At 33.3% G+C, this 13219-nt stretch overlaps 2 protein-coding genes across 3 annotated transcripts; both read left to right on the top strand.

Annotated features, from left to right (window-relative positions):
* Positions 1–1154: 1154 nt before the first annotated feature.
* On the top strand, positions 1155–1752 carry LOC132295856 (uncharacterized). The gene is made up of 2 exons (XM_059794125.1): positions 1155–1557; positions 1745–1752. The coding sequence occupies exons 1-2, from the start codon at positions 1155–1157 to the stop codon at positions 1750–1752; spliced, it is 411 nt and encodes a 136-aa protein (XP_059650108.1).
* A 1346-nt stretch (positions 1753–3098) lies between these two features.
* Positions 3099–11439, top strand: LOC132294292 (uncharacterized CRM domain-containing protein At3g25440, chloroplastic). 2 transcript variants are annotated; one of them, XR_009478026.1, is made up of 6 exons: positions 3099–3429; positions 5806–6250; positions 6818–7219; positions 7923–8077; positions 10654–10795; positions 10879–11439. XR_009478026.1 is itself a non-coding variant. In XM_059792094.1 (5 exons), exons 1-4 carry the CDS (start codon positions 3344–3346, stop codon positions 8073–8075), a joined length of 1086 nt encoding a protein of 361 aa, XP_059648077.1. In that variant the 5' UTR covers positions 3100–3343; the 3' UTR covers positions 8076–8077; positions 9205–9378. The 2 variants fall into 2 exon arrangements, 1 of the variants encoding a protein (XP_059648077.1); XM_059792094.1 differs by lacking the exons at positions 10654–10795; positions 10879–11439 and adding an exon at positions 9205–9378 and having other exon boundaries at positions 3100–3429.
* Positions 11440–13219: the final 1780 nt, after the last annotated feature.

Below are 13219 nucleotides of genomic sequence, written 5' to 3'. Positions count from 1 at the left end.
TTATATATACTACTCGTATCTATTATGTATATCAATTTGTCACTATAGGCGAATTTATTATTTTGTAAATAAATATTACTCGGTATATCTAGGTATCATCTTTCAGATTTTTTATAATCAACGGTTCTTTAGTGTTATAAAATAAATTTTTGGTGTGATAAAGAATCTTACAAAAATATATTTAATTTTAAGTTTAATAAACAAATTATTATTATTAATGCAATTTTATTAGGAGGAAGATTAAAACGATAACTAATGTAACATGATAGTATTAATATATGAGTCACATATTTAATTCACAAACAATATGAGTTATTCTAGATAGAGTTGTTACGAAGTTGATACTTAATTAAATATATTATTTTATTTTATTTATGACGAGATGGAATTGCTATAAAAAAAATGACAAAATAATTAATTAGTAATTAAAAATTTTAAGCAAATGGTTTGTAAAAAAAAAAAAAAAATCATCTACTATTTTTTGTTTTGTAATGCAAAAAAGCCTACATATATTATCTAATTCTATAAACTATATAATATTTTCATATTATAAATAAAAAATCATCAAAATTGCTATATACCTAATCTCTAATGGATTCTTCGAATTCAGGCTCTCCGAATTTGCCACATCAGCATTTTCTCATAGCCATGTCAGCATTTCCCATAGCCACGTCATCATTTTAGAATCTCCAAATTTTAGCTATCGGATGTACTTCAATGATGCATTTTCGTTCTCCAAAAATATTAATATTTTAAAATTTTAAAATTAAATTTATTTTTTAACTTTTTCCTAACGACTATATTTATAACGACTATATTTTTCATGTTATATAAACAACCATTTGTTCATTCCATCATTATTACATTCATCTCAATTTATTCTAACAAAATATCAATTCACATTTTTTTCAATCTCAAAATTCCAATAGCTTCCTCATCACAATTTTTTCCTTTGTCAGGCTCTAATTCTTCATCATCTTCTTCATCATCCTCTTCATCAGATAACATTATTGACTCGATGATTCAACGTAATCAAGACGTCTTTCATGAGATTTTGAATTCAGTAAAGCCAGAGATATATAGTAGAGCTAGTTTTGAAACCACATAAGAGGCGGTATATTCATCGTGATCGAGAGGGAAGCCACCGTCAACTAATGAAAGTCTCCTTTGACGAGAATTGCACATATCCACCGGAATACTTTCACAGACGATTCAGGATGCAACGAAAACTATTTCTTCGTATCATGAATGATGTTAAAGCTTATGACGACTACTTCATCCAAAAAAGGGATGCAACAGGTTGTTTGGGGTTGTCTTCTATACAAAAGATGACAACTGCAATACATATACTCGTATATGATTGTGCAGCCGATCATTGTGATGAGTATATTAAAATCGGCGAGAGCACTGCTATTGAAGCCCTAATGACATTTTGTAAGGCTGTTATTGGTGTGTATAAGGAAGACTACATGCGTCCACCTAACGAAGCCGACATAGCACGACTACTTCAAGAAAGGGAGGAGAGAGGATTCCCGGGTATTCTTGATTCTATCGATTGTATGCACTAGGAGTGGAAGAATTGTCTAGTGGCATGGCATGGCACGCACAAATGACACTCTCATACGCCTACGCTCATATTAGAATCGATTGCCTCAAAAGATTTGTGGATCTGGTATGCATTCTTTAGAATGCCTGGTTCACACAATGATATTAATGTGCTGAATCATTTTTTGGTATTTGACAGTATTGTAACTGGCCAAATTCCTCTGGTTAATTTCGTTGTGAATGGGCATTACTATACAATGGGGTATTACCTATCTGATGGTACATACCCTAAGTGGACAACTTTAATGCAAACCATCCCGCACCCAACTACAACAAAAGAACAACTTGTTGCTTAGAGACAGGAGGCCTGTAGTAAAGACGTGGAAAGAGCTTTTGGGGTCTTGCAGAGCAAGTGGGCAATAACGTAAGGACCAGTGCGTTTTTGGGATAAAGGGGACTTATGTCGTATAATAAAAACGTGTATCATCCTTCACAACATGATCATTGAAGATGAGCGCCATGCCAATATTGGAAGATGGATTCCGCCACCAGAGGAGACAATCTCGATTCCCACTTTAATTCAAAATCCATCAGTCTTAGCAGCACACATGTACTCTCGCCAAGTCCAAATTCGCAACAAAGAGACAAATACGCGGTTGAGGAAAGATTTAATTGAAAATTTATGGAACCGCTTTGGCGAAGCACGTGTTTAATTTATGCTGCATTATTTTATTTTTAAATTGTTATGAAGTTTATGTAATGGAATATTTATTGTGTAATGTTTTATTTTGAAAAAAATAATTAAATTGTTTGTTGATTAAATTATTTAGCTAATATGTATGAAATCTTGATTAATATCATTTGATTTATTAATTTATAGTAAAAACAAAGACATATTTTTTTTAATAAAAAAATCATATTTGAAATAAACAATGAAAGGTTTCTAATATCATTTGAAATAAACAATGAAAGATTTTTTTTAAAAAAATAAATAAATATGTATATAATTATTTTTTAAAAAGCAAAAAATTCAAAAAATAAGTTTTTGTGCCAATATAGCCGTTAAGGCACTGTTTGGGTCAGCCAAACAGTGCCTAAAACGGCTATATGTCAGTAAGAATATTTTAAAAAGCAAATTTAAAAAAAAAAAGCACTTTTATCTATTTTTTAAAAACTTTTTTTAGCCCAAAAAAGCCTTTAAGGCACTAATAGTGCCTTAACGGCTCTTTGGTTTAATTATTTTGAGGAAAAAAAAAAAAAAGACCAAAATCAGCCAAGAAACTTATTTTTTCCTTTTTTTTTTCAGGCAAACACGCCCTTACAACAGTGTTTTGGGCTAAATGTCTGATTTGGGCCAAAATAAAAAAAATTGAAAGAAAATGGATGCGGGCTCGCATGGCAGGCCCGCGAATCGCCTACAGGGCCGCGGTATTCCGCGACCCATTCCGCTATCCAATGGGTGGGGCCAATTTTTGGCTACCCCGTCCAATCTATAAATGTGGCCCAAAATCGCCGGAGTTCTGTCCATTGGATCTGCGAACAATTTGGTCACATTTTTTCGCCCCCTCCCACCAATGGTGTGATAGGTAATAGCGAACTCTAATCTGCTTTGTTTCTTCTCCTTTTTCATCCATCACCATATTCTTCCTCTCCCAACTACAAAACACTCCAAATCCATTTTCAACAGGTCAGTTAGAAACAAATACTCATCTTTAATCCGCAGACTCAATTAAACCAATCTCCATCCAATCACGGAGAGGAAGTGACAGAGTGTGCCCTAACCAGCGAATTGAGGATCATGTTTGCTACGACTTCCATTAGAGGTAGAGTTCGCGGGTTTTCCAACATCCTCTGTAACAAATCCCAACTCAACCCCATCAGAAGGTGATTTTTTTTTTTTTTTTTTCTTGAATTCTTTCTCACATTTCATAAAAATTTCTATTGGTCGATTGTATTTTTACTTGTGGTTTAATTTTCATTTGGTTGCCCAAAAATGTAGGAAATTTTAAGAAAGAAAAATCTTGAATATCAATTGCTAAAGCATCATACTGAATTCCAAAATTTCATATTATTTTGTTGTCTTTCCTTCACTTTCCTCAGCGAACAGTTGGTGAGTTGGTTTAGTCTTGAAACTTTGATTCTTTAGAACTGACATTTCATGATGTTTTTTAAATTTCATAAGAGTGTGATTGGGTCTAGAGAATTTGAATTCAAACAGCAGAAGGGGATAAAAGATTCATTGTTTAGATTTGTTAAAGCTAGTCTGAGGTAATATATATATAGAAGCACATCAACCTAATCATTGGGTTTTAAATAGGGCTATGTGAACATAACTAAAACATCAATGTGAGGCATATCTTAGTGTGATTGGGTCTAGAGAATTTGAACTCAAAGAGCACAAGGGGATAGAAGATTTATTGTTTATATTTTTAGAGCTGGTCTGAGGTAATAAATTTTGTCCTCCATGACTTGACTTTAGAACCGCATCAACCTAATCATTGGGTTCTAAATAAGGCTATGTGAACATAACTAAAAGTCACTGGTAGTCATAGCTCCATTTCAATGACTCCTCTTTAAGTGACAAAAGAGATCTTGCCATGTAAGCTGAAAAAAGACTAGGCGCGCCATCTTATGGGTCATCTTTAGTTGATTAAGTCTACAAACATTGAGCTTGATTATCTGAGTTTAACTCATCTCTTTTTTGTTCTTTTATATTCACCATCATTTCTTAGAATTGAATGCTGAACTAGTAAAATAAAGATGTGATAAACTTGTTCTACTATGTGGGATCATAAGATGGTAGACATGGATCCTCTCTACACTAATGTGCCATGACAGTATAATTCATTAGTTACACATCAGAGGTGATTAACTAGAAGAAACTATGATTAGCAAGACATATATCAGTGAAAGAGAAGCCGTAATGAGACAAAAGGAATGTGTGCACTATTGTGCTCATATATTCCATTCCACGGCTCTAACTTCGGCTGTATTTCTAGCATGGAGTTAAATGTTTGTAGAAATATTATATCCTAATTGTCCATGAACCAATTTCAAAGTGCATCATTCTAGCAACTATTCAATAGTCAACAAAAAACAGGGAAAAAAAAAAAGGAAAGAATGAAAAAGAAATCAAAAACATAATCCGATTCTAGCCAAGAAACAGCGGACTACCCACTGAAGTCATAAATTGCAGAGAAACAACAATCAGACAGCATGTGATAATCAATTTGCAACCAAATCTACAAAATCATCGTAGCTCTAAAACAAAGAAGAAAGGAAGGGGGTCGACCTTAATCCAACAGTTACAGCATCCAAATAAAACAGGACAAGATTTCCTCACAAAAACTTTGAAGACCCACAAGACATTTATTCTTCAGAAAAAAATAGTATGAGGAAACCTTGACTTCTTTGTATCCATGTGTCTGAGTGACTACAGGGATATTAGATGAAGAGAAGAGTCTCAATTGAACAATCCCAAAGACATGCTTTTAAATTGTCACGTCATCTTGGTATTCATTGGAGAAGATCTTGCAATTCCTTTCTTGTCAATACACTGGCAACAGCCAAAACAGTTTGCTTAGCCTCTTTTATAGTCCTTTTACCGTCAAATTAACAGCAGTCCAGTCAATCAGAGAATTAAATTTCCAGCATGGCAGACAACAGTGCACTTAAAAAAAATATAGGTCCAAACCCTGCTAGTTAAAGAACAGTGGAGAAAATAGGTGTTGGATGTCTTCACATTTTTCTCTACAGAACACATCTCACTTTTTTAATGATACCATATAATGTCATTTTATCTTGAGAATGCCCCTTGAGGGGATGTTCCTTAAAAGAATAATTTTGAACTTGAAATACTCAACATGTCTGAATTATCTATACTTGTAATAATATAATGGAATAGATGCTGAAATCAATTTTGATTTTCTATAGAATCACTAAATTTTCTTTATTTTTTTGGCGTGAATGGTATTGTCATGTTTGGGGAGGTGCCAGGGTTCAAGTCTTGGTCAAAACATGGATGCATTTTAACATTCTAATTGTCATTACATTTAAAAGGAAAATACAATTTTAAGTCAAAGAAGGAGTAGTTAAGATATAAGTTTTCTCGAAGTTTTCTTCTACTTGTAGCATTTATTTACAAGATACCATTAACATACATTGGTAAAATTGTTCTAGGGAAAAATTGTGGAATTTGGTAGTCAAGTCGCATTTTCTTGTTACAGGTCTCCAGTGACTGATAATGTGTTCTTGATGCAGGAATTCTCTAGTATGGTTCTGTCTTCTAGTTCAAGATGTTCCAGATCTCTCGTTATTGTCTAAAACCACTTCATTTACTACTTATAGTACATACACAAACCAGAGGAAGTGCAAGCCAGAGGGACATTTCCTAGGAGTGCCATGTAAATCCTATCTATTCAATACTTTACTTCTGCAGAGATCATGTGTGTTTGAGCACCATAATGTTCATTTGAAATGGCTGCATGCTAGATACACAAGCAATGCATCAATTGAGCTGAAGACAGGGGATGATGTTGTTAGATTTAATATTGGTAAGCAGCTTGAGAAACGTGGATCTCCAAAAAAATGGAAGAAGACTGCTAAACATATTAAACGGAATGAACTCAGGCTCTATCGTTTGAAGGCAAAGAAAAAGATGACATCTCCAAATCCAGAAGTTAGGATTAGATACAAACTTGATAAGGTTGGAAACCGTGTCAATTTTCTCTTTTGTCAAAGATATAACTTCTTTCTCCAGAAATTTTCTGGAAATGCTTTTTTTTTTTTTTTTTCCCCCAATATTTGTGTATATATAAGGAAGTTTTTAATGCATTTTTATACCGTCTAAATTATACATAAATGTTTATAACTTACTTCATGTGTTCTAGAATTTTCATTTTATCCTTTCATTATGTTCTGGTCCATGGTTGTGTGCATGTGACCAAGTTCGGGTCAAAGTAATCTTGAAGCATTTGCACTGAGTGAACCACATAAACAGAAGCTTTTACTCTCTCTCTCAACTTTCTTCCTCATTTTTCTTATTCTGGAACCTGGACAAGAAGGTTTTCAGGTTGTCTTTTCTGGACAATACGAACCTTCTTAATGACCTGACCTCTACATATATGGAAAGTTGAATCGCATCATATTTGGGATATTCTGCTAGCTGCTTGTTTGTTTGTTTGTTTTTGGGTGAGTTTCAATGTATTGGTAGAGTTATTTAAACTTCATAATCACTTATAGCAGTTACAATTTGTGTATAAAATATTTTCAGGCCAAACGAAAGGAAGAATGGTTAATTGAGAAACTGAGAAAATTTGAGGTACCGAAGGACCCAGCAGAAACATATGATCCTGAAATTCTAACCGAGGAAGAGAGGTTTTATCTAAAGCGTACTGGCGAGAAAAAGAAGAATTATGTTCCAGTTGGGAGGCGGGGAGTATTTGGAGGTGTTGTTCTCAACATGCATCTTCATTGGAAGAAGCATGAGACTGTTAAGGTTATTTGCAAGCCTTGCAAGCCTGGACAGATTCACGAATATGCAGAAGAGCTTGCACGGCTGAGCAAAGGCATTGTGATTGATATAAAACCCAACAACACTATCATATTCTATAGGGGAAAGAATTATGTGCAGCCAAAAATTATGTCCCCTCCAGATACTCTATCTAAAGCCAAGGTACTTTCTGTTTTCCTTGTTTAATCATATCTTGAATCTATTTTTTTTGGTGAGAAAATAAATTAGCTTATGATGGATTCATAACCCGTTTTTCTTGACATAGTGATATTACTCCAAACTGTATACATTTTTCGTTTAAATGTATAATCAGGGATTAATTGTTATTTGCTAATGTTTAATGTGGATTGGGAGGTAGCTTATGCTGAATAGTTGGGACCCTAACATGTCATATTATTATCAACATGCCTTAGCAGCAAACATCTAAGTTACTATACATGTTAGGTTTAGCCAAATCGTAGCATGTTGCAATATCACCAAAATGCCTTGTTAGCAGGCAACCTGGCATAATCGTATTAATATCATATCCTAGGATGGTAATTTAATGGTCCTTACGTGGGAGGGAATAGTGGGAGGAAGGAAAAGGGTAGGATGGGTAGAGTTTTTATCATTGTAAAGGTGATGAATCTTCTATGACCAAGCAGAACAGGCAGTGTGTTCTATGTTGAATTCATTGTGATGTTTTTATTTTCGTTGCCCATTTGCTCTCTAGTGTTGCGCTGCCATGACCTTCCGTTTGGTTGCTTTGCAATTTCACATAATCATGAACCTTAATGTTTCATAGATTCTACGAGTTTTATTACAACATGATTTATCTTGAGCTGTAATAAACCCAGTCTTTTTTTTGTTCACTACAAAATTGTAGGCCTTGGAAAAATATAAATATGAGCAGTCCCTGGAGCATACGAGTCAGTTCATTGAGAAATTGGAGAAAGAGCTGGAAGAGTATCATAAGCACCTTGATAGGTACAGGAAAAGAAAGGAGAATGAAATGCAAGATTCTGTTGTTGATACTTGATGGTAAACCTCTGTTACATTTCTCTGAGAACTGATTATTTTATAAATATTAATAATTTCTACTTAATATTTTTGTTTTTTAGCTTTATGGTTTTTAGTATCTTCTTTGTTTTGAGATTTCATTTGCCTGAGGATCATAATGAATATTACTTAGGTAATTTTTACTTCTTGTCCTTGTTTTCCTTCATAGTTATCATCACTGTTCTGTTAAAGTTTAGATCCTTATTTGCTAGTCATGTTATCATTTTAATTGCACCTACCTTTTTTCCTACTTCTGTGATAGAGGTACTAACAGTGCTTCAGCTGACTGTGATTCTCATCTTCTTAGGAAGAAAATGATCTGGTCTTTATTTTCTTAAATTTTTTTCCTGTAGAAATGTGCACTATGAGAAAGTAATAGTGTTGTAGTCATGAAATCCCATTAGGCAAAGGAAAGCTGAACAGAAAAGAAAATGGGAATCAGGAAGCCTGAATTGCTGTAAATAGCCTCAGTTATTATATCCTCATTTTAAGCAGACTAACAACGGTGTTTAATGTACCTCTATACATTAATATTAACAATTAACAGTCTTCACTTCTGCTTTTTCCATTTTTCATCCTGCCAATTTGGACTGAAAGCTTTATCCTCATTGCAGTTCTTACAATGCTTCCACCAAATCCAGTAAACCTTCTAGTTGAAGCACTACAGTTGCTACTATAATGTTTATGATTTTCTCCGCCTTTTTTTTGTGATCCCAATACATTTTATCCTGCAAGATGGACATATTTTTCTCTCTTTTCTTCCTCCTTTTTGTGTGTGCTTTCTGTGATATATTCTCAAGTATATAAACAAATAAATGAAAAGACAGTCCTATATAACTAGAAGAGTATTGGTATTAGATTTATTTCTTTTGAGAATTTTAATGTAAATAGGATCTATTAAGGAAAAAGAGGTTAAATGTCAAGATCCACATTAATTCACTCTTGCAAATTTCCCATTGTTGTTGTTGGTATTATGTTAAATTGTTAATGCATCTGTTTTATCAATTCATACTGAAGGAATGCAAATTTTTTTTTTTTTTATTTTGGTTATATATTCTTGTCCATTTTCATTTCTTTGACATCAGTTACTTTAATTTCCTTCTTTTCAGGAATTTGGCAGGTATAATGGTGTAAATGATTAATCTCCCCACAATCCACTAGTTTTTGGAGGCTTTTAAAACAACGTGAACCTATGTTTAAATAATTTAACTTATACTCTTGCAGGCTAATATTTGTTACTTAAGCTATTTATCCATAAAATTTGATTTTGTTTTGATTTTTCATTTTTGAAATGATATCCATAATTTCTTAAGTACTATAGAATTTCTGTATGAACTAGCAAATGCTCAAGGTTTGGATAATTCAGGCTCTGTGAATATCAGGAACGGGATTTTTTTTTTTTTTAAAAAAAAAAAGAAGTTCATTAGGCATATGAATGGCAAGCAAAAAGTTTTTTGTCGCATTGTAATTTTAATTTTACAAGGTAGTTTATATATTAACTATTAAATGAGTCTCCTAGGGAACATCCAACTAAAAAGTTGAGGTGTTAAACGAATCATAGAGTTTGAGAGCTTAAAAAATCCTTGATGGTTGATTCTTAAATGGATTCCTTCTTGTACCCTTTCTCTTTTCTAATATGGTCCTTATATTCTGTCATAAGAAATGAATAAATCATCAAATGGTGGAAGAGTTAAGGAACCCTAGAGTGCATAAATGACAGTACTGTTTACATTGGCAATTTTGAGGTGATCGGGGAATGGGAAAGTCTGATAGCAATCTGGTTTTATGAAGGTTTGAAAAAATCAAAATCCAATGGTTGAAGGCATTTGCCTCCTAGTTCTTGAATTTTAAGAATCACTGCACTTAGAAGAACTTCTAGATTGGGAAGCGTGTGTTGAGTATACTTTCGCCGAAGTGATTTCTTGAGCTCAATAGAAGTCTTGTGGGCATGTGATTACTTCATGGATGTGAATTGGGAAGAAAGATAATTACCTAATTATAGGGAAACCTTTCTTTTTAACCTTCATCACTTACTGACAAATACAGTTGTACAAATAGGAGCTTAAATAATTATATAAAATTGGATGAAGATGAGATTTAAGAGAGAATTTTTCTTCTCTAGATTTCTTAGGATGCAAAATTCCAGAACTAGAATGAGAACTACAAGCTCAAAATATTTGATTGTGTGTCATTTTCTATAATTCTGAGATTAAAGAAAATGTAAAATCAAACAGAAAGATGGAAAGCACTCCATAAAATTGTTGATAAATTTGGAATTATCTTGAATCCCCCTATCATCAAATTTGATTGTTTATTAATTATTAGGTTGATCGTACATGAAACTATTAAAGTTGACAAATTATAGTGCGCTCTTGTTGATTTTTGAAAATCGGAACTCTTTGCTTGCACATTTTGAGATAAAGTGAAATTCTTGTAATACTAATAGAGATCCTGGAACTTCAATGCAGTATGGCTATTTTTGTGTATTCATTGCATTTGTTCAAGTCTTGAATATGAAGTAGATTTATAATGTGTTCAGAGAAAATATTCCAATGCAGGTTAGTGGTACCACACACACAATCGTGAGTCTCGACTCTGAAAGCTCAATCAGTAGGCAGCCCAATCATTGATTCAAACCTTACTCTCTCAAGGCGTGCATGTCCAACCCAAACATCCTAGAGAAGAAGACTCAAAGAATGAGTAAAAAAACTACCCGACTTCTATTTTTTTTGACGGAGTTGATAAATTCTTTCAATGTAACAGCTGATTTATTTGTTTTGCAGGACAATAATTATTGCAAGCAATCACTTAGTTTACCATGGGTTTTGTGGTAGTCGTATGGTGAAGGTAGATATGAACATTTCACGCACAAAATGGCCTCGTGATGAAATGATCTTTAGCTTTATACCGTGGCTGAAATTCCAACGCATGAGCTTTGATTGTGATGAGAACTAAGATACATAAACAAGCCTTTTTTTCTCAAGAACAAGGTGGGATGTGATTTTCCATTTTCTATGCCGGTCATCTTTTCAGAAACCGTGTTTAGGAGAAGAGACGTTTCCTGTGTGCCAAGGATGTTAGCCGGTATGGTAAACTGAAGCGTGGTTGGAAGTGATGCTAGAAACTTGCGCAGTTCAAGCTCATTTGCCAAATATATTGGGCTCTGTAGAATGGATCAGTTTTTACTTCATTGTCTCCTCCCAAAAATTCGGTAACAGCACTAACCATTTTTTTTATTTGCTTCATATGTATGAGTTATCATCAATATTTGTAACTTTGTATGAAAAAGTTGAATTATTATCATAGAGATATCATACTCTCTCAAAAAGTCACGTTTGATTTCATTTGTGTTTTTAAGTCGAATAAACACTAAACTCAAGATGCAAGCAGCCGAGCAACCAGCCACCCACTATATCACAGAGTTGCTAGGAATCATTAGTAGGCTTTGTCCAAGGCCTCAAGTCTAGACATACAACTAGACCGAGAAGGTTGTTGTAACCGGCCCTTTTAACTCAAAAGTTTAAGCTATTGTATATGGGTACGGAATCATTAAATGCTTAGTAGGGGCAACCTTTCCCGCAGAAATTTTTTTTTTTTTATAAAATTTGTGAAAATTTTAAAAATGCCTCTACTTTTTCGTAAAAATTTTAAAAATGTTCCCACTCAATTTCTAATTTCTAATAATATACCACTATATATTATTGTTGTTCAAGGCCGTCCCCTCTCACATAATTGTCTAGGTTCGTCACAGTTGTATACCAGCCCGTATTTACCTCTACTTTTTTGTAAAATTTTAAAAAATATTCTCACTCAATTTCTAATAATATCTCACTATATATTATTGTTGGTCAAGGTCAACCTCTTTCATATAATTTTCTAGGTTTATCACGGTTATTTACCCACCCGTATATACTCATTTCACTCTCCATTTGAATTGGATCTGAAACACCTTTAACCCCCCCCCCCCCCCAAAAAAAAAAAAAAAACTCCAACTCTGTTCATGCCTTCATTTGCATGTCTTGTTTATTTAAAGCTAAAGAAAGTGATATATTTGCACTTATGTGCATACACTGCTAAAGTATAAACATACAATGCATATATTGAGAGAGAGAGAGAGAACCCTTTGCATTAATTAGTTCGTTGTCTTAAAGATGTGTCAGCTTCGAAGAAAAAGGAAACTTCTTCCAATTGCATAATTTATACTTATCTATTCCAACTGTGACTTGTAATTTATCAGTTTTTGTGAGTCATAGTTTTCAAAGTACTCAACTATTATGGGACAGATGGAATATCACGATAGCATGTCCGGATAGAGTGAGAATGCATGAGTCACAATTCTCAAAGCACCCAACTATTATGAAACAGATGAAATATCACGATAGCATGTCCAAATAGGGTGAGAATGCATTTTCACTTTCAATAATGCTCCTTGACACAAATTCAAACTGTGAAAGAATAATCATTGCCATGATCCTAAAAGCGCTCCTTGGTACAAGCTTAAACTATCCAAAATGCTATTAACACAAATGTAAATTGTCTTCGAAGTTAAAAAAAAATAGCAATTTGTTCTTTGATACGATTTTAAATTATCTAAAATGCTCTTCGAACCCAAATTATCTAAAATTCTCTTTGACGCAAGCTCCTTTGTTTGGACGTAAAATATTTTTCAAAAAATATTTTTTTATTTTCTGGTGTTTGGTTATTGTAAAATATTTACAAAGAAAAAAATATTAAAATTTAACAAAAATAACTTATTCATCTATTTTAGGCAAGTTATTTTACATACCGTGCCGGATGAACTAGATCTCAACCTCGACGTTGACATTTACCAAACACAGACAAAGTAAAAATAAAAAAATATTTTACGTCTAAACAAACGAGCCGCAGTCTAAATTGTCAAGAATAGTCACTGACACGAGTCTAAACTCTCTTAAAAACTAAAAAAAAAATAATAAATAAATGTTTCATTCATGCGAGGTTAAACTATCTAAAATACTTGTCGGCAATATTTTTTATACAAGTGGTAATTCACATCATTGTAATGTTAACGCTACCTATATCACTGATATCATTGTAACGTTAGTCACTATGCTATTCACTTGAATTAGTCCACCTACGTATCAT

Source organism: Cornus florida, unplaced genomic scaffold, assembly GCF_030987335.1.
Source record: "Cornus florida cultivar Cherokee Brave unplaced genomic scaffold, ASM3098733v1 CherokeeBrave_3.0.0_Hap2_Chr02, whole genome shotgun sequence".
In the NCBI taxonomy this organism is placed as follows: domain Eukaryota; kingdom Viridiplantae; phylum Streptophyta; class Magnoliopsida; order Cornales; family Cornaceae; genus Cornus; species Cornus florida.
Note: the sequence above shows the minus strand (reverse complement) of the source record. Positions and strands in the feature narration are given on the sequence as shown.

Coding starts and splice junctions, on each gene's coding strand:
- LOC132294292 (XM_059792094.1), top strand. CDS start 3,344: ATGTTTGCTACGACTTCCATTAGAGGTAGAGTTCGCGGGTTTTCCAAC. Junction 3,430..5,805: donor CAACTCAACCCCATCAGAAG/GTGATTTTTTTT, acceptor TTCTTGATGCAG/GAATTCTCTAGTATGGTTCT. Junction 7,220..7,922: donor ATACTCTATCTAAAGCCAAG/GTACTTTCTGTT, acceptor ACAAAATTGTAG/GCCTTGGAAAAATATAAATA.
- LOC132295856 (XM_059794125.1), top strand. CDS start 1,155: ATGAAAGTCTCCTTTGACGAGAATTGCACATATCCACCGGAATACTTT.